The following is an 11,474-nucleotide window of genomic DNA, read 5'->3' as shown; positions in this document are numbered from 1 at the left end:
TAAACATTGAAATATTAGTATTTCTTTCAAACTGGAGGCATTTCATAAAAACTTATAATAAACTTGATTTCAGAAGAGGAAATGAGGGATAACCAAAAATAGAGACATTAATAATAGTGTAATGCACAGTGACAATTCTCCATCGGCAGTGATGACAGACATGTTTTCCCAAACACAAGGATGCTGTAAGGGCCAAACAGAGATGAGGGCCCCTCCCCAGCATCTCATTTTGCCTCTCTTCCTTCAGCTATGCTTCTGCTCTCCTCAAATACAAGGGAGGTGGATTTTTTCTCTTCTCTTTGGTAGCTTAATGGAACCACAAGAACAATAAAGTGGACACCTGGCTCTTTTCTCTCTGTGGCAGAGGGGGTGCCATACCCATCTTTCAGACAAGAGGAAAATTGAGGTCAAAAGCTCCCTGAGAACTGAAAGCCTGTGAATATGGTTAACACAGAGAGACAGGAATGTATTTCCAGGGTCATTCGTTCCTGGGAATAGTGAACTAGGGCATGGGGGGGTTTCCTCCCGCCACAGCCACAGGTTAAAAATAATAATGTTAACTGATTTCTAGGCTAACAAAGTTCTTTCGGTAATTTGGGTGATGGCAGCAGGCCCCATCACAAGGACAGACTGGGTTTGCTCGGTTTGAGGTCAGATCTGTTTGCTCTCAGCCATGTACTGGAAGAAGTTGCATCACGCCGCCTCCGGGACTTCCCGCCTCCTCACAGCAATGGATAATGCTTCACTAGCCTTTTGCAGATGATTTTGGATCAGAGAAAAAACCTTGAGCTGGGCCAAAAAGGAGGAGCTTCAACCTGTGTGCAAAATCTGGGAACCTGGCGGTATAGGTTGGGGGCCAGGGTGAGGAAAAAGGAACAGGAAAGACCTCCCCGCCCTTCTGGTAAGGAGGCCCCGTGATCACCTCCAGCCACTAGCAGTCCTGGCTGTCCCAGGAGCTGACATAAAGGGACAATTGGAGCCGGAGAGGTGACAGTGCTGACGCTACAAGGCTCGGAACTCCGGGGACCCAGACATCATGAGTTGGTCCTTGCATCCCCGGAATTTAATTCTCTACTTCTATGCTCTTTTATTACTCTCTTCAACATGTGTGGCAGTAAGTGTGCTCTTCACAAAACATTTTTTTAAATGGAAAACAAAGCAGATAATAAACTAGTGAAATGTCTGTATGTTTTCTCTTTTAGTACGTTGCTACCAGAGACAACTGCTGCATCTTAGATGAAAGATTCGTAAGTAGTTTTTGTTTCTCCCTTTGTGTGTGAACTGGAGAGGGGGCAGAGGAATAGAAATAATTTCCTCATAAATATCATCTAGCACTTGCAATGTTTTAAATACATAGTCTAGGTTTTACCTATTTTTCTTAATAGATGTTATGTGTAGCATCTGCCAACATTTTTAATTCCTGTTATATTTTCAGGGTAGCTATTGCCCAACTACCTGTGGCATTGCAGATTTCCTATCTACTTATCAAACCAAAGTAGACAAGGATCTACAGGTTTTGGAAGACCTCTTACATGAAGTTGAAAACAAAACATCAGAAGCCAAAGAGCTGGTAAAAATAATCCAAGTCAGCTATAATCCTGATCAGCCATCAAAACCAAGTGAGAAAATAAAGACTACTGACCAAAAAAAATCACCTGTGACGTTCTTTTGCTGTTGTTTGAGTTGTTCTATCTGCTTAAAGATTTTTTATGTCTCTGATTCTATATTACAGGTATGATGGAGGGTGCTACTCTGAAGTCCAAGAAAATGTTAGAAGAAATTATGAAATATGAAGCATTGATTTTAACACATGACTCAAGTATTCGGTAAGCATTTTTATTTTAATTTGCTCTGCAAGACTGATTTAGTTCTAATTTAATATTCTATACTTGAGTGAAAGTAATTTTGTAATGTGTTCTCCCCATTTCTAATATCCCAGTGGCATTATGCCTATCTTGAACATCGTGAAGGTAGAAGTTTTTAGTGCATTGTAACTTATGCTGGGTTATAATTGCTTATAATAATCACATTGGGGAAAGATGTTCTAGGTGTCTTCAAACGCTATTTTGACCATATTTATATAAATGTTTTTCCCCATCCCCCACTTATCTTACAACGTAAAATTAATCTCATAGGAGTTTGGGTGTTGAAAATAAAATCCTATTTATAAAAATGTTGACAAATTGGTGGTAAAAAAAAAATAGCAAGCAGAAACATAGTAAGGATTTTGGCTCCTAAAGTAAACTATATTGAAGGTGGAGCAGGAAAAAAACATATATTAAGAGACTAAATGTAGCAAACATTGCAAAGCTATGTGTTGATCATTGCAGAATGAACCTGCGGAGTCTCCTCCCTTCATTTGGAAGTGAATGTCTCTGTAAACAGCTTCTCAGGGACTCATAAACTTTAGGAACATAAGGTCTCAGATACAGTTTTAATTTTTTTCCCCAATTTTTTTTCTAAATTGTTCTCAAAGCAGCTTGAGAAACTGAGATAAATGGTGGGTAGGGAGAAGTGGCCCAGGAAAGATTTCTCCTCTTTTTACTATCAAAGGACCATTGTTATCATTGTTCTTATTATTACTTGCATTATTATTGTCCATCATTGAGGTTGAAGGAGATTATTGTACAGAAATTGCCTAGGACAAAGTAGCGGGGAAAAGTGGACAAATAGCCTGTTTTACCCTTTTTTACTTCAAAGAAGGGCAGAACAGTTTATGCATTGTAAATGGTTTTCTGTCATTTTTGAATATTTACAAGCCACCCTGTAAGTAAGTACAAAAGTAGGGTTTTTACTTCCCTCAGTCAATTCCCAAAGCTATGTAACCAAAAACATTTAAAAAGAAAGGAAAAGTATCTGTTGTTTTATTTTACATGTAGTAATGTTCCAGATCCCTTCTTCATTTGATTGAAGCTTATGAGTATATCCTCAGTAGTTCCACAAGTGAAAGGAATACTATTTCAGCACATGTGAATTACTGAACTGAGCCTTTCCGGCTTGTAAAGCATCGGGGAGTGTTCCTGTTAACCAGTCTCATTACTCTTACACGTTGTTGTCTGCTGCCCCTTATGCATAGAGTAAAAAGCAAAATGCCAATGACATTTGTTTATTGACAAGGACTTTGTTATTTGTGTTCGGAGTTGAGGCAATATGTCCCATTCTAGGTGAAAAGCTTCAGGTCAACATTGTGTTCCTGTTTTAATTGATTTTTTGGTTTTGTTTTTCTTTTTCAAAAAGTTTATAATTTTAATCCATCTTGTGCTCACTTTGGCAGCACATATACTAAAATTTTAATTCATCTTAATTTAGTGATATAATTTTGCATTTTCCCCAAGAATGGAATAATTTATCAGAAAGTAATTATTAAGAAAATATTTAGCTAGCAGTTTCCAGAGAAAATATGAAATCATTCTTCTGAAAGAAAGACTTATGTTTATCTTATTTTTTTGTTTGTAGATTTTTGCAGGAAATATATAATACAAATAATCAAAAGATTGTTAACTTAAAACAGAAGGTAACCCAGCTTGAAGCACAGTGCCAGGAACCTTGCAAAGACACAGTGCAAATCCAAGATACAACTGGGAAAGGTAAGTGATGAGGGTTATGTGGAAATTAGGTTCATTAAAGTAAATATCATAAAGGAGAATGTACTGCAATGCATAGAAATAGTTTAGAACGTGGCTGGCCATTAAGTCCAAGAATTTCAATTCTCTAGACCTTTCTTGAATAGCCAAAAAAGAGTTTACAAGGAATGATGATGTGAAAAGTAAGAAAATTATTCTTGGAAAATCAATAGTTTACTATATGTTAAAAGCTAATTTTCAAGGCTGGCACAGTCCTACCTGGATTTCAAACCACAGTAAAAGTCTATTCTTCTTCTCCAGATTGTCAAGACATTGCCAATAAGGGAGCTAAACAGAGTGGGCTTTACTTTATCAAACCTTTGAAAGCTAAGCAGCAATTCCTAGTCTACTGTGAAATTGATGGGTCTGGAAATGGATGGACTGTACTTCAGAAGGTAATTTTTTTTCCTCACCATGTGTATTTTCTAAGTGTTTAATTGTTTCTGCCATATGCCAGATGCTGTTCCAAGTACCTTACAAACACTAGCTCATTTAATCCTTGCAATGGCCCTAAGAGGTAGGTACTTCTGTTACTCCTATACACAGAAAAGGAAACTGAGACACACAAGGTTAAATAACTTGCCCAAGACCACATAACTAATGAGCAACAGAGTCAGCATTTGAACCTAGGTAGTACAGTTTCGGAGTACATGCCTTGACTCTATACTGTGCTGGCACTGACTTTGTAGATGCATGATGGCACATAATCATAGTACCATAGTGACAAAGAACAAGAAGGGAACTCTTTTGTCAGGTAGGTCAAGATCTGAGGCTGCCCATCACAAAACAATAAAGCCCAATCACCCACCACCACCCTTTCACACACCAGAGGATACACTTGAGCTGCTCCAAGACAAGGGACCTTTGTTGCCTCTGCCACTGGCTGATAACCATTAGGAGGAATCGTGGCTCCTTTGCCTTCTGTTTGCCTCCTGCCACTGTTACAGCTATTCCTGCAGGGGGCGCTCAGAGGGAGTGAATGATGGAAGCATTAGTTGCCAGACACCAATTGAGCAATGGGTTGGCTATTCCTTCATAAGCGTGAGAATCAGTAATATCCACCTAGAGTTCTAAAGTCATCTAGGTGTCTTTTTTAATACTACCATTAATTTAGAATTTACAATGTGCCAGGAACTCTCTTATTTCTCTTATATTCTCTCTTGTAATCCTTGCAGCAACCCTAAGAAGTAAGCATCATTTTTCCTGTTTGATAGATGAGGAAATTGAGGTAGCTTGGCCGTGATCACTTAGTTGGGGGGTTCATAGAACCTATGTTTCATATTTTTGGCAAAATGTTGACAGCATTTTCTTTATATGTATTGATAATCTATTTTCTCCTTTTGCCTATGCAAATGTGTAATTAGAGACTTGATGGCAGTGTGGATTTCAAGAAAAACTGGATTCAATATAAAGAAGGATTTGGACACCTGTCTCCTACTGGTACAACAGAATTTTGGCTGGGAAATGAGAAGATTCATTTGATAAGCACACAGTCTGCCATCCCATACGCATTAAGAATACAACTGGAAGATTGGAATGGCAGAACCAGGTACTGTTTTGAAAGGACTTCTGACTTTTTATTGTAAAGATTGTCAGCCGGGCGCAATGGCACACGCCTTTAATCCCAACACTTTGGGAGGCCAAGGCAGGTGGGTCACAAGTTTAGGAGTTCAAGACCAGCCTGACTAACACAGTGAAACCCCGTCTCTACTAAAAATATAAAAATTAGCCTGGCGTGGTGGTGTGCACCTGTAGTCCCGGCTACTTAGGAGGCTGAGGCAGGAGAATCACTTGAACCCAGGAAATGGAGGTTGCAGTGAGCTGAGATCACACCATTGCACTCCAGCCTGGGCAACAGAATGAGGCTCTGTCTCAACAACAACAACAAAAAGATTATCTGGAAAATGTACTTTCCATCTATCAATAGACAATGGCAAATGTAGCCTGACAAAATGTAAACAGCCCATCCAGCCACCATTTTCTCCAGGAGTCAGTTTGGTTCTTGGGCAGTCCAAAAAGGTAGATTCTATTCAGGATGAATCTGAGTGTTTTGGTACAGTCTACTTACCCTGGAGGCATTCAGAATAATAGCTAATAACTGAACTTTTAATCAGTCCCAGAAATTGAGCATAAAATTATAATTTTATCTAGTCCAAATTGCTATTTCTTGAGGCAGGTATTATTGTTAATCCCATTTTACAGATTAACTTGCTCAGAGTCACATTGCTGATAAATGGTAGAGGTAGAATTCAAACTCAAGTAGGTTAACTTTAGAGCCTGTCCTGTTATCAACTATCCTGGTTGAAAAGCAAATCCAGTCTCTTCAGACTTCCCAGTGCCTTCAAGGGCCATTTATTGTGTCAAATCATGAGCTACCCTCAAATTAAATCAGCTTGCTCTTTTGGTGATCTAGAGCTTCTTTTCACTTGAGCTATTTGAAGGTTTTAAGCACGGATACCTAATTAAAATGGAGAAAAATATCCAACCCTCTTGTTATGTTTAAGGAATAGTGAATTATAATGTCTCCAAACACATGGATTTTTTTATTGTTTGTTTGTTAGGTTGGTTTTTAATCCAGAAAGTGCTATAGTCAGTAGACCTTCTTCTATGAGAGGATCTTCCATTTCTCAGGTACTGGAGATTAGAAAAAAGGCTAAACATTTTCTGGGAATTTCTGTTCATTCATTAAGGCCCATCCTTTCCCTTACTCTGTAGAATTATGGCCCACTTGTACAATATTTTTCCAGGAAAAAAATCTCGCTCTAACTCCTTCACATGTTCACATGCTTTGGACCACACAGGGAAAACTTCATTTGTGTAATGCCTTCAATGCTCTCAGAAGCTCTCCTTCTTGCCACTACCACACTGTATTGGGAGAGAAAAGCCCTTTAGCACCTAACCCTTCAGGCGGTATGAGTGGCTAATGGAACTGTACCTTCTTCAAGTTTGGTGCATTAATTAAGGGTCACTCACTGTCAGATAATTTCTGTGATCTATGATGTATAACATTTACATAAAAGAAGAAAACATAAAATTAGGGTCACCTGCACATCTGGATTTGATCTTAGACTGAAACAAGCATAAAAGCATTCAAGTGAGTGTAATTATTAGTTTTCACCAAAATGCTTCGAAGGCTTCTAGACCCATCCCAGGTAGTGTTAATCAGCTGTGGACTGGTTCACGTATCCATTGCCTCTTGCCAGATTTGCAAAAACTTACTCAATGAGCACATTTCAACCTTAAGAAACAAAGTCAAAAATTCCAAGGAACTGTCCTATGAAAGAGGGAACTTCTGAGGTCCCTGAGGAAGGTCAGAATGTGATGGCTGTATTCCATTCTTTTCAGTACTGCTGACTATGCCATGTTCAAGGTGGGACCTGAAGCTGACAAGTACCGCCTAACATATGCCTACTTCATTGGTGGAGACGCTGGAGATGCCTTCGATGGCTATGATTTTGGCGACGATCCTAGCGACAAGTTTTTCACATCCCATAATGGCATGCAGTTTAGCACCTGGGACAATGACAATGATAAGTTTGAAGGCAACTGTGCTGAACAGGACGGATCTGGTTGGTGGATGAACAAGTGTCACGCTGGCCACCTCAATGGAGTTTATTACCAAGGTATGTTTTCCTTTGTTAGATTCCAAATTAATGTGTAGAATATAGTATTTGCAAAAAAAAATAGATAGGAAGAATAATTTATAAAGATAGTAGGGATGATATCATGTCTCTTTATTTCAACTAAGTTCCTTATTTGAAACTGGAACTGGATAATACCAAGTTCATGCCTAAACTTAGCCCTTCTAAAGAAATCCACCAGCTGCAAAATATCCAGTGGTTTGTCATTATACCTGAAACTATCAATGTGGGTTATGGTATATTCTTTAGATATACCACATATAAGATCTGGATAGACCAGCATTACTGTATGGATGCTTGTTGACACATTAACCTGGCTTCCCATGAGCCATGTGCCAGATACGCACAGTGAGCAGGTGTTTGGAGGAACAGAATAAAGAGCGTTAAGTACTGGTAAGGGCAGGGGTTTGTGAAAGCTTCAGAGAAGAGTCTGAGGATAGTAGACACTTACTTTAGGATGGGGGTTAGATGAAGGGGTTATGGTTTACTATAAGCCTCAAATGGTTTGGAACACTGGTTTCACTCATACACCCAGCAGTTATGTGTGAGGAAGCCTTACCAATGCTAAAGGATCCATATTACGATAATGGCATTATTTGGAAATCCCAGTGGTATTCCATGAAGAAAATCACTATGAAGATAATTCTATTCAAAAGACTCTCCATTGGAGAAGGACTCCAACACCACCTGGGGAAGGCCAAACCAGTCAGACCAGACCTGGTTAGCATCAGTAGGGCTTTCCCACACATATCTGCTAGGTAGGTGAGTGAAACCAGTGTCCCAAACCATCCCAGGATTATAGCAAACCATGGTCTCCTCATCTACCGAGATGAGCAACCTTACCTCCTGATGGCACCGTCCTAGCCAATCACCAACTAGGAATCTTTGCAAAGTTTATTTAAAGTAGCTGGTTTTCACAACGTTGTTGAATTGGAGAAACATAGCTTATCTTTGCACCCACAATGAGAAGAAACTCTAAGGAAAAATGCTTGATCTGTGTGACCGAGGAGTCATGCCGGAGCCTGTGGTTCATGCCAATGCCGTGCTCTGACAAGCCCTTTATGAAATTACATGGTATCTGCTTCCCTAGGACAAGTAAAAGGCAAATCAACAGAGGCTGGACTTTACAATAGAGACATAAAATAGCATTCCAGAACCATTTAATAAAGCTCCTTAGCCTTGCTTCAATTAACCAATAAAATTGTGCTTTCAAATAACCTGAGATGATCTCATGAGGAATCTCATGGTTCCTTCTCTTCTAACCTGCCAGGGGAAAGATGGTCCGCAGTAGCTGAGTCCAGGATGAATAAACTTAGGGAAAGAGGCCAGTTAGGGAACTTTGGGTTTCTAGCCCTACCAGTAATGAATAAATGTAAAGTGTGGATATAACCATGAGTCACAACACAGATGTTGTTTAATAATATGTTTATTTTAATTATAAATTGAGATTTTAGGAATCTTTGGGGACATTTTCAGTTAGCAGATAACGCTGTAAATTTTATGTAACTGGCAATGCACATGGTAATAGACAGTTCTTCATAGACTTGCAGAGGTAAAAGATTCCAGAATGATGATATGTACATCTACAACTTGTTTTAGGTGGAACTTACTCAAAAGCATCTACTCCTAAGGGTTATGATAATGGCATTATTTGGGCCACTTGGAAATCCCGGTGGTATTCCATGAAGAAAACCACTATGAAGATAATCCCATTCAACAGACTCTCCATTGGAGAAGGACAGCAGCACCACCTGGGGGGCTCCAAACAGGTCAGAGCAGAGCATCCCGTGGAAATAGACTATGAGTCACCTTACCCTGAGGATTATGTGTAGGAAGTTAACTGCTAATTCCTATTGACTCACAAAGTTTCAGAAATTCTCTGAAAGTTTCTTCCTATTTTCTCTTACTATATTGACTGATTTCAAGTCTTCTATGAAGGATATTTAGCCTTCAATGGAAATTAAAACTCACTTAAGACTGTATTTCCAAAGGACTGACATCAGAGTTATTTAAAAATTCTTTATTTGAGGCGATAACCTTTCCACTTCGTTCCTAAATACATAATAATAAAATGATTGACTTTATTTGCATTTTTATGACCTCTTGTCATTTATTTTGTCTTGGTAAACTATTTTTCTTATCTCCAATATGTTAGCATATACTTAATAAAATAGAAGAAAATTTTAGAGTTTCAAATGCCTAAGTATTTTCATTGTTTATTAGCTCTAAATCATTCCTATTTAATTCTTCTTTTTCAATGGAGAAAATGATATCTTTTTAATACTTTTTTGTTTTGTTATATATTCACAGGCTGGAGATGTTTAAAAGACCATTTCAAAAGAGATTTACTTTTTTAAAGGACTTTATCTGAACAGAGAAATACAATATTTTCCTATTGGACAATGGACTTAGAAAGCTTCACTTCATTTTAAGAACGAAAGACCCCTTGTTGAAAACTCCACTTACAGTTTTATGCTGGTGATAATTTATCTACATGCATTTCAATAAACTTTTTGTTTCCTAAGACTAGAAATGTGGTACTTTTTATTGATCGTTAAAAACCACCACTTTTCACCAATTTACTAATTACAATTGAGCAATCATCGGTAGTACTTGAGTCCTCATTTTATGCTAAATGTTATGCATAACTCTTGCCGGAGTTACAAAGGAAACAGCAATTACGGCTTTTGCCCTCCAGGAGATATAGGAAAAATACAGGAAAATACAGCAATCCAAAGCGACAACATTCTATACAAGAACTTAAACACTAAGTATGAGTCACAACCACAGAATAAGATGCATGGTACCTAAAGGGCAGCTGGAGATGGGAAAGCTGCTTAGCGATTCTCCTGGCAGAACCTTTTAGCTCCAAACATCTGCAGAGGGACCTGGTCACCCTGAGAGGACTGCAACTCAGAGCAGAGAGCTCTAGGGAACCATTTGCCCTGTTTCTCACTGGTCATGAAGTGAGCTGGATGGAATCATCTTTTCCTTCTGATTCACGGATACTGACTTTTTAGCAGCCTGAGTTCAGGTTCTTTTGCCAACTCTCTAATGAATAGCTATATCTACATAACTTAGCGTAAGGCTGATTGTGGGAAGTAATTGGCTAATTTTATGAGAGGTGGGTCTGGTTTTTCTGAAGTCCTGAGCTTTTGCTTTGTCCTCTTTCTTTCCATACTTCTTTCTTCTTTACTTTTTTTTTAAGAGATAGGGTCTCACTCTGTCACCCAGTCTCGAATGCAGTGGCGCAATAATAGCTCACTGCAGCCTTAAACTCCTGGGCTCAAGTGATCTGCCTTTTTCAGCCTCCTAAGTAGCTGTGACTACAGGAGTGCACCACCACACCTGGCTAATTTTTTTTTAATTTTTATTTTTGTAGAGAAAAGTTCTCACTGTGTTGCCCAGGCTGGTCTCAAATGCCTGGCCTCAAGTGATTCTCCTACCTTGGCCTCCCAAAGTGCTAGGATTAAAAAAGGCACGAGCCACTGTGCCAGGCCTACAATTTCCTTCTAAAGCTTTTCACTTTCTTGTTCTCAGGAGTGCCGAATTTAAGATATCCTATTGAGGAGATAAAAACAGTACTTTTAGATATACAACCGAAGACATGGGAGGCTTTGTAAAATAGAAACACTGATTCATCCTTTGCAGCCTTCTTATATTCACGTATGCATGAAGCATTTATTCAATTAACATTTATTGAATGCCTTCTTTGTGGTAGCCACTGTGCTGGATTTGAGGATATAGTGCATGCTTACTATCCTCTACTCTCCCAAACCTGTTCTATTCCATCCGGTCCTCAAATGCAATAAAACAGTAACTCATCCTCTAATCTTCCACCCCGTATCCCTCCCCATAACCAATTACTCATCAAGCCTGCTGAATTCACCTCCTAAATATTTATTATATTCATTTTTTTTCCTCTATGTGGACTGTCACCATTGTTGTTGAGATACACCTCTCTTGACAGAATAAGGGTAATCACCCACTTCCTGTTCCCTTTCTTACATCCAGCCTCACCTGCCACCATCTTGTCATCCTCCAAACCACTTTTAAACCCAGAATGCATAAAGTTTACCCTTTGAGAAACTATAAAACCCTTTGGGTGAGCCATTTGGTCATAGCTATGAAGGGATATACAAATATTCATAAGCTTTCATGCAATATCACTCCAGCGATTTACCCCAAAAAATCATTTTTAAAAAGAAAA

The 11,474-nt window shown here is 38.8% G+C and overlaps 1 protein-coding gene across 2 annotated transcripts; it reads left to right on the top strand.

Annotated features, from left to right (window-relative positions):
- The first annotated feature begins 883 nt into the window (after positions 1-883).
- Positions 884-9,842, top strand: FGG (fibrinogen gamma chain). 2 transcript variants are annotated; one of them, XM_017498793.2, is made up of 10 exons: positions 884-1,114; positions 1,203-1,247; positions 1,436-1,619; positions 1,733-1,826; positions 3,457-3,587; positions 3,885-4,018; positions 4,988-5,172; positions 6,969-7,246; positions 8,864-9,033; positions 9,575-9,842. In XM_017498793.2, the coding sequence occupies exons 1-10, from the start codon at positions 1,037-1,039 to the stop codon at positions 9,587-9,589; spliced, it is 1,314 nt and encodes a 437-aa protein (XP_017354282.1). In that variant the 5' UTR covers positions 884-1,036; the 3' UTR covers positions 9,590-9,842. The 2 variants fall into 2 exon arrangements, with proteins under 2 accessions (XP_017354282.1, XP_037583894.1); XM_037727966.1 differs by lacking the exon at positions 9,575-9,842 and having other exon boundaries at positions 8,864-9,351.
- The last annotated feature ends 1,632 nt before the right edge of the window (positions 9,843-11,474 follow it).

The sequence above is a fragment of the Cebus imitator genome, unplaced genomic scaffold, assembly GCF_001604975.1.
Source record: "Cebus imitator isolate Cc_AM_T3 unplaced genomic scaffold, Cebus_imitator-1.0 Scaffold251, whole genome shotgun sequence".
NCBI lineage: Eukaryota > Metazoa > Chordata > Mammalia > Primates > Cebidae > Cebus > Cebus imitator.
Note: the sequence above shows the minus strand (reverse complement) of the source record. Positions and strands in the feature narration are given on the sequence as shown.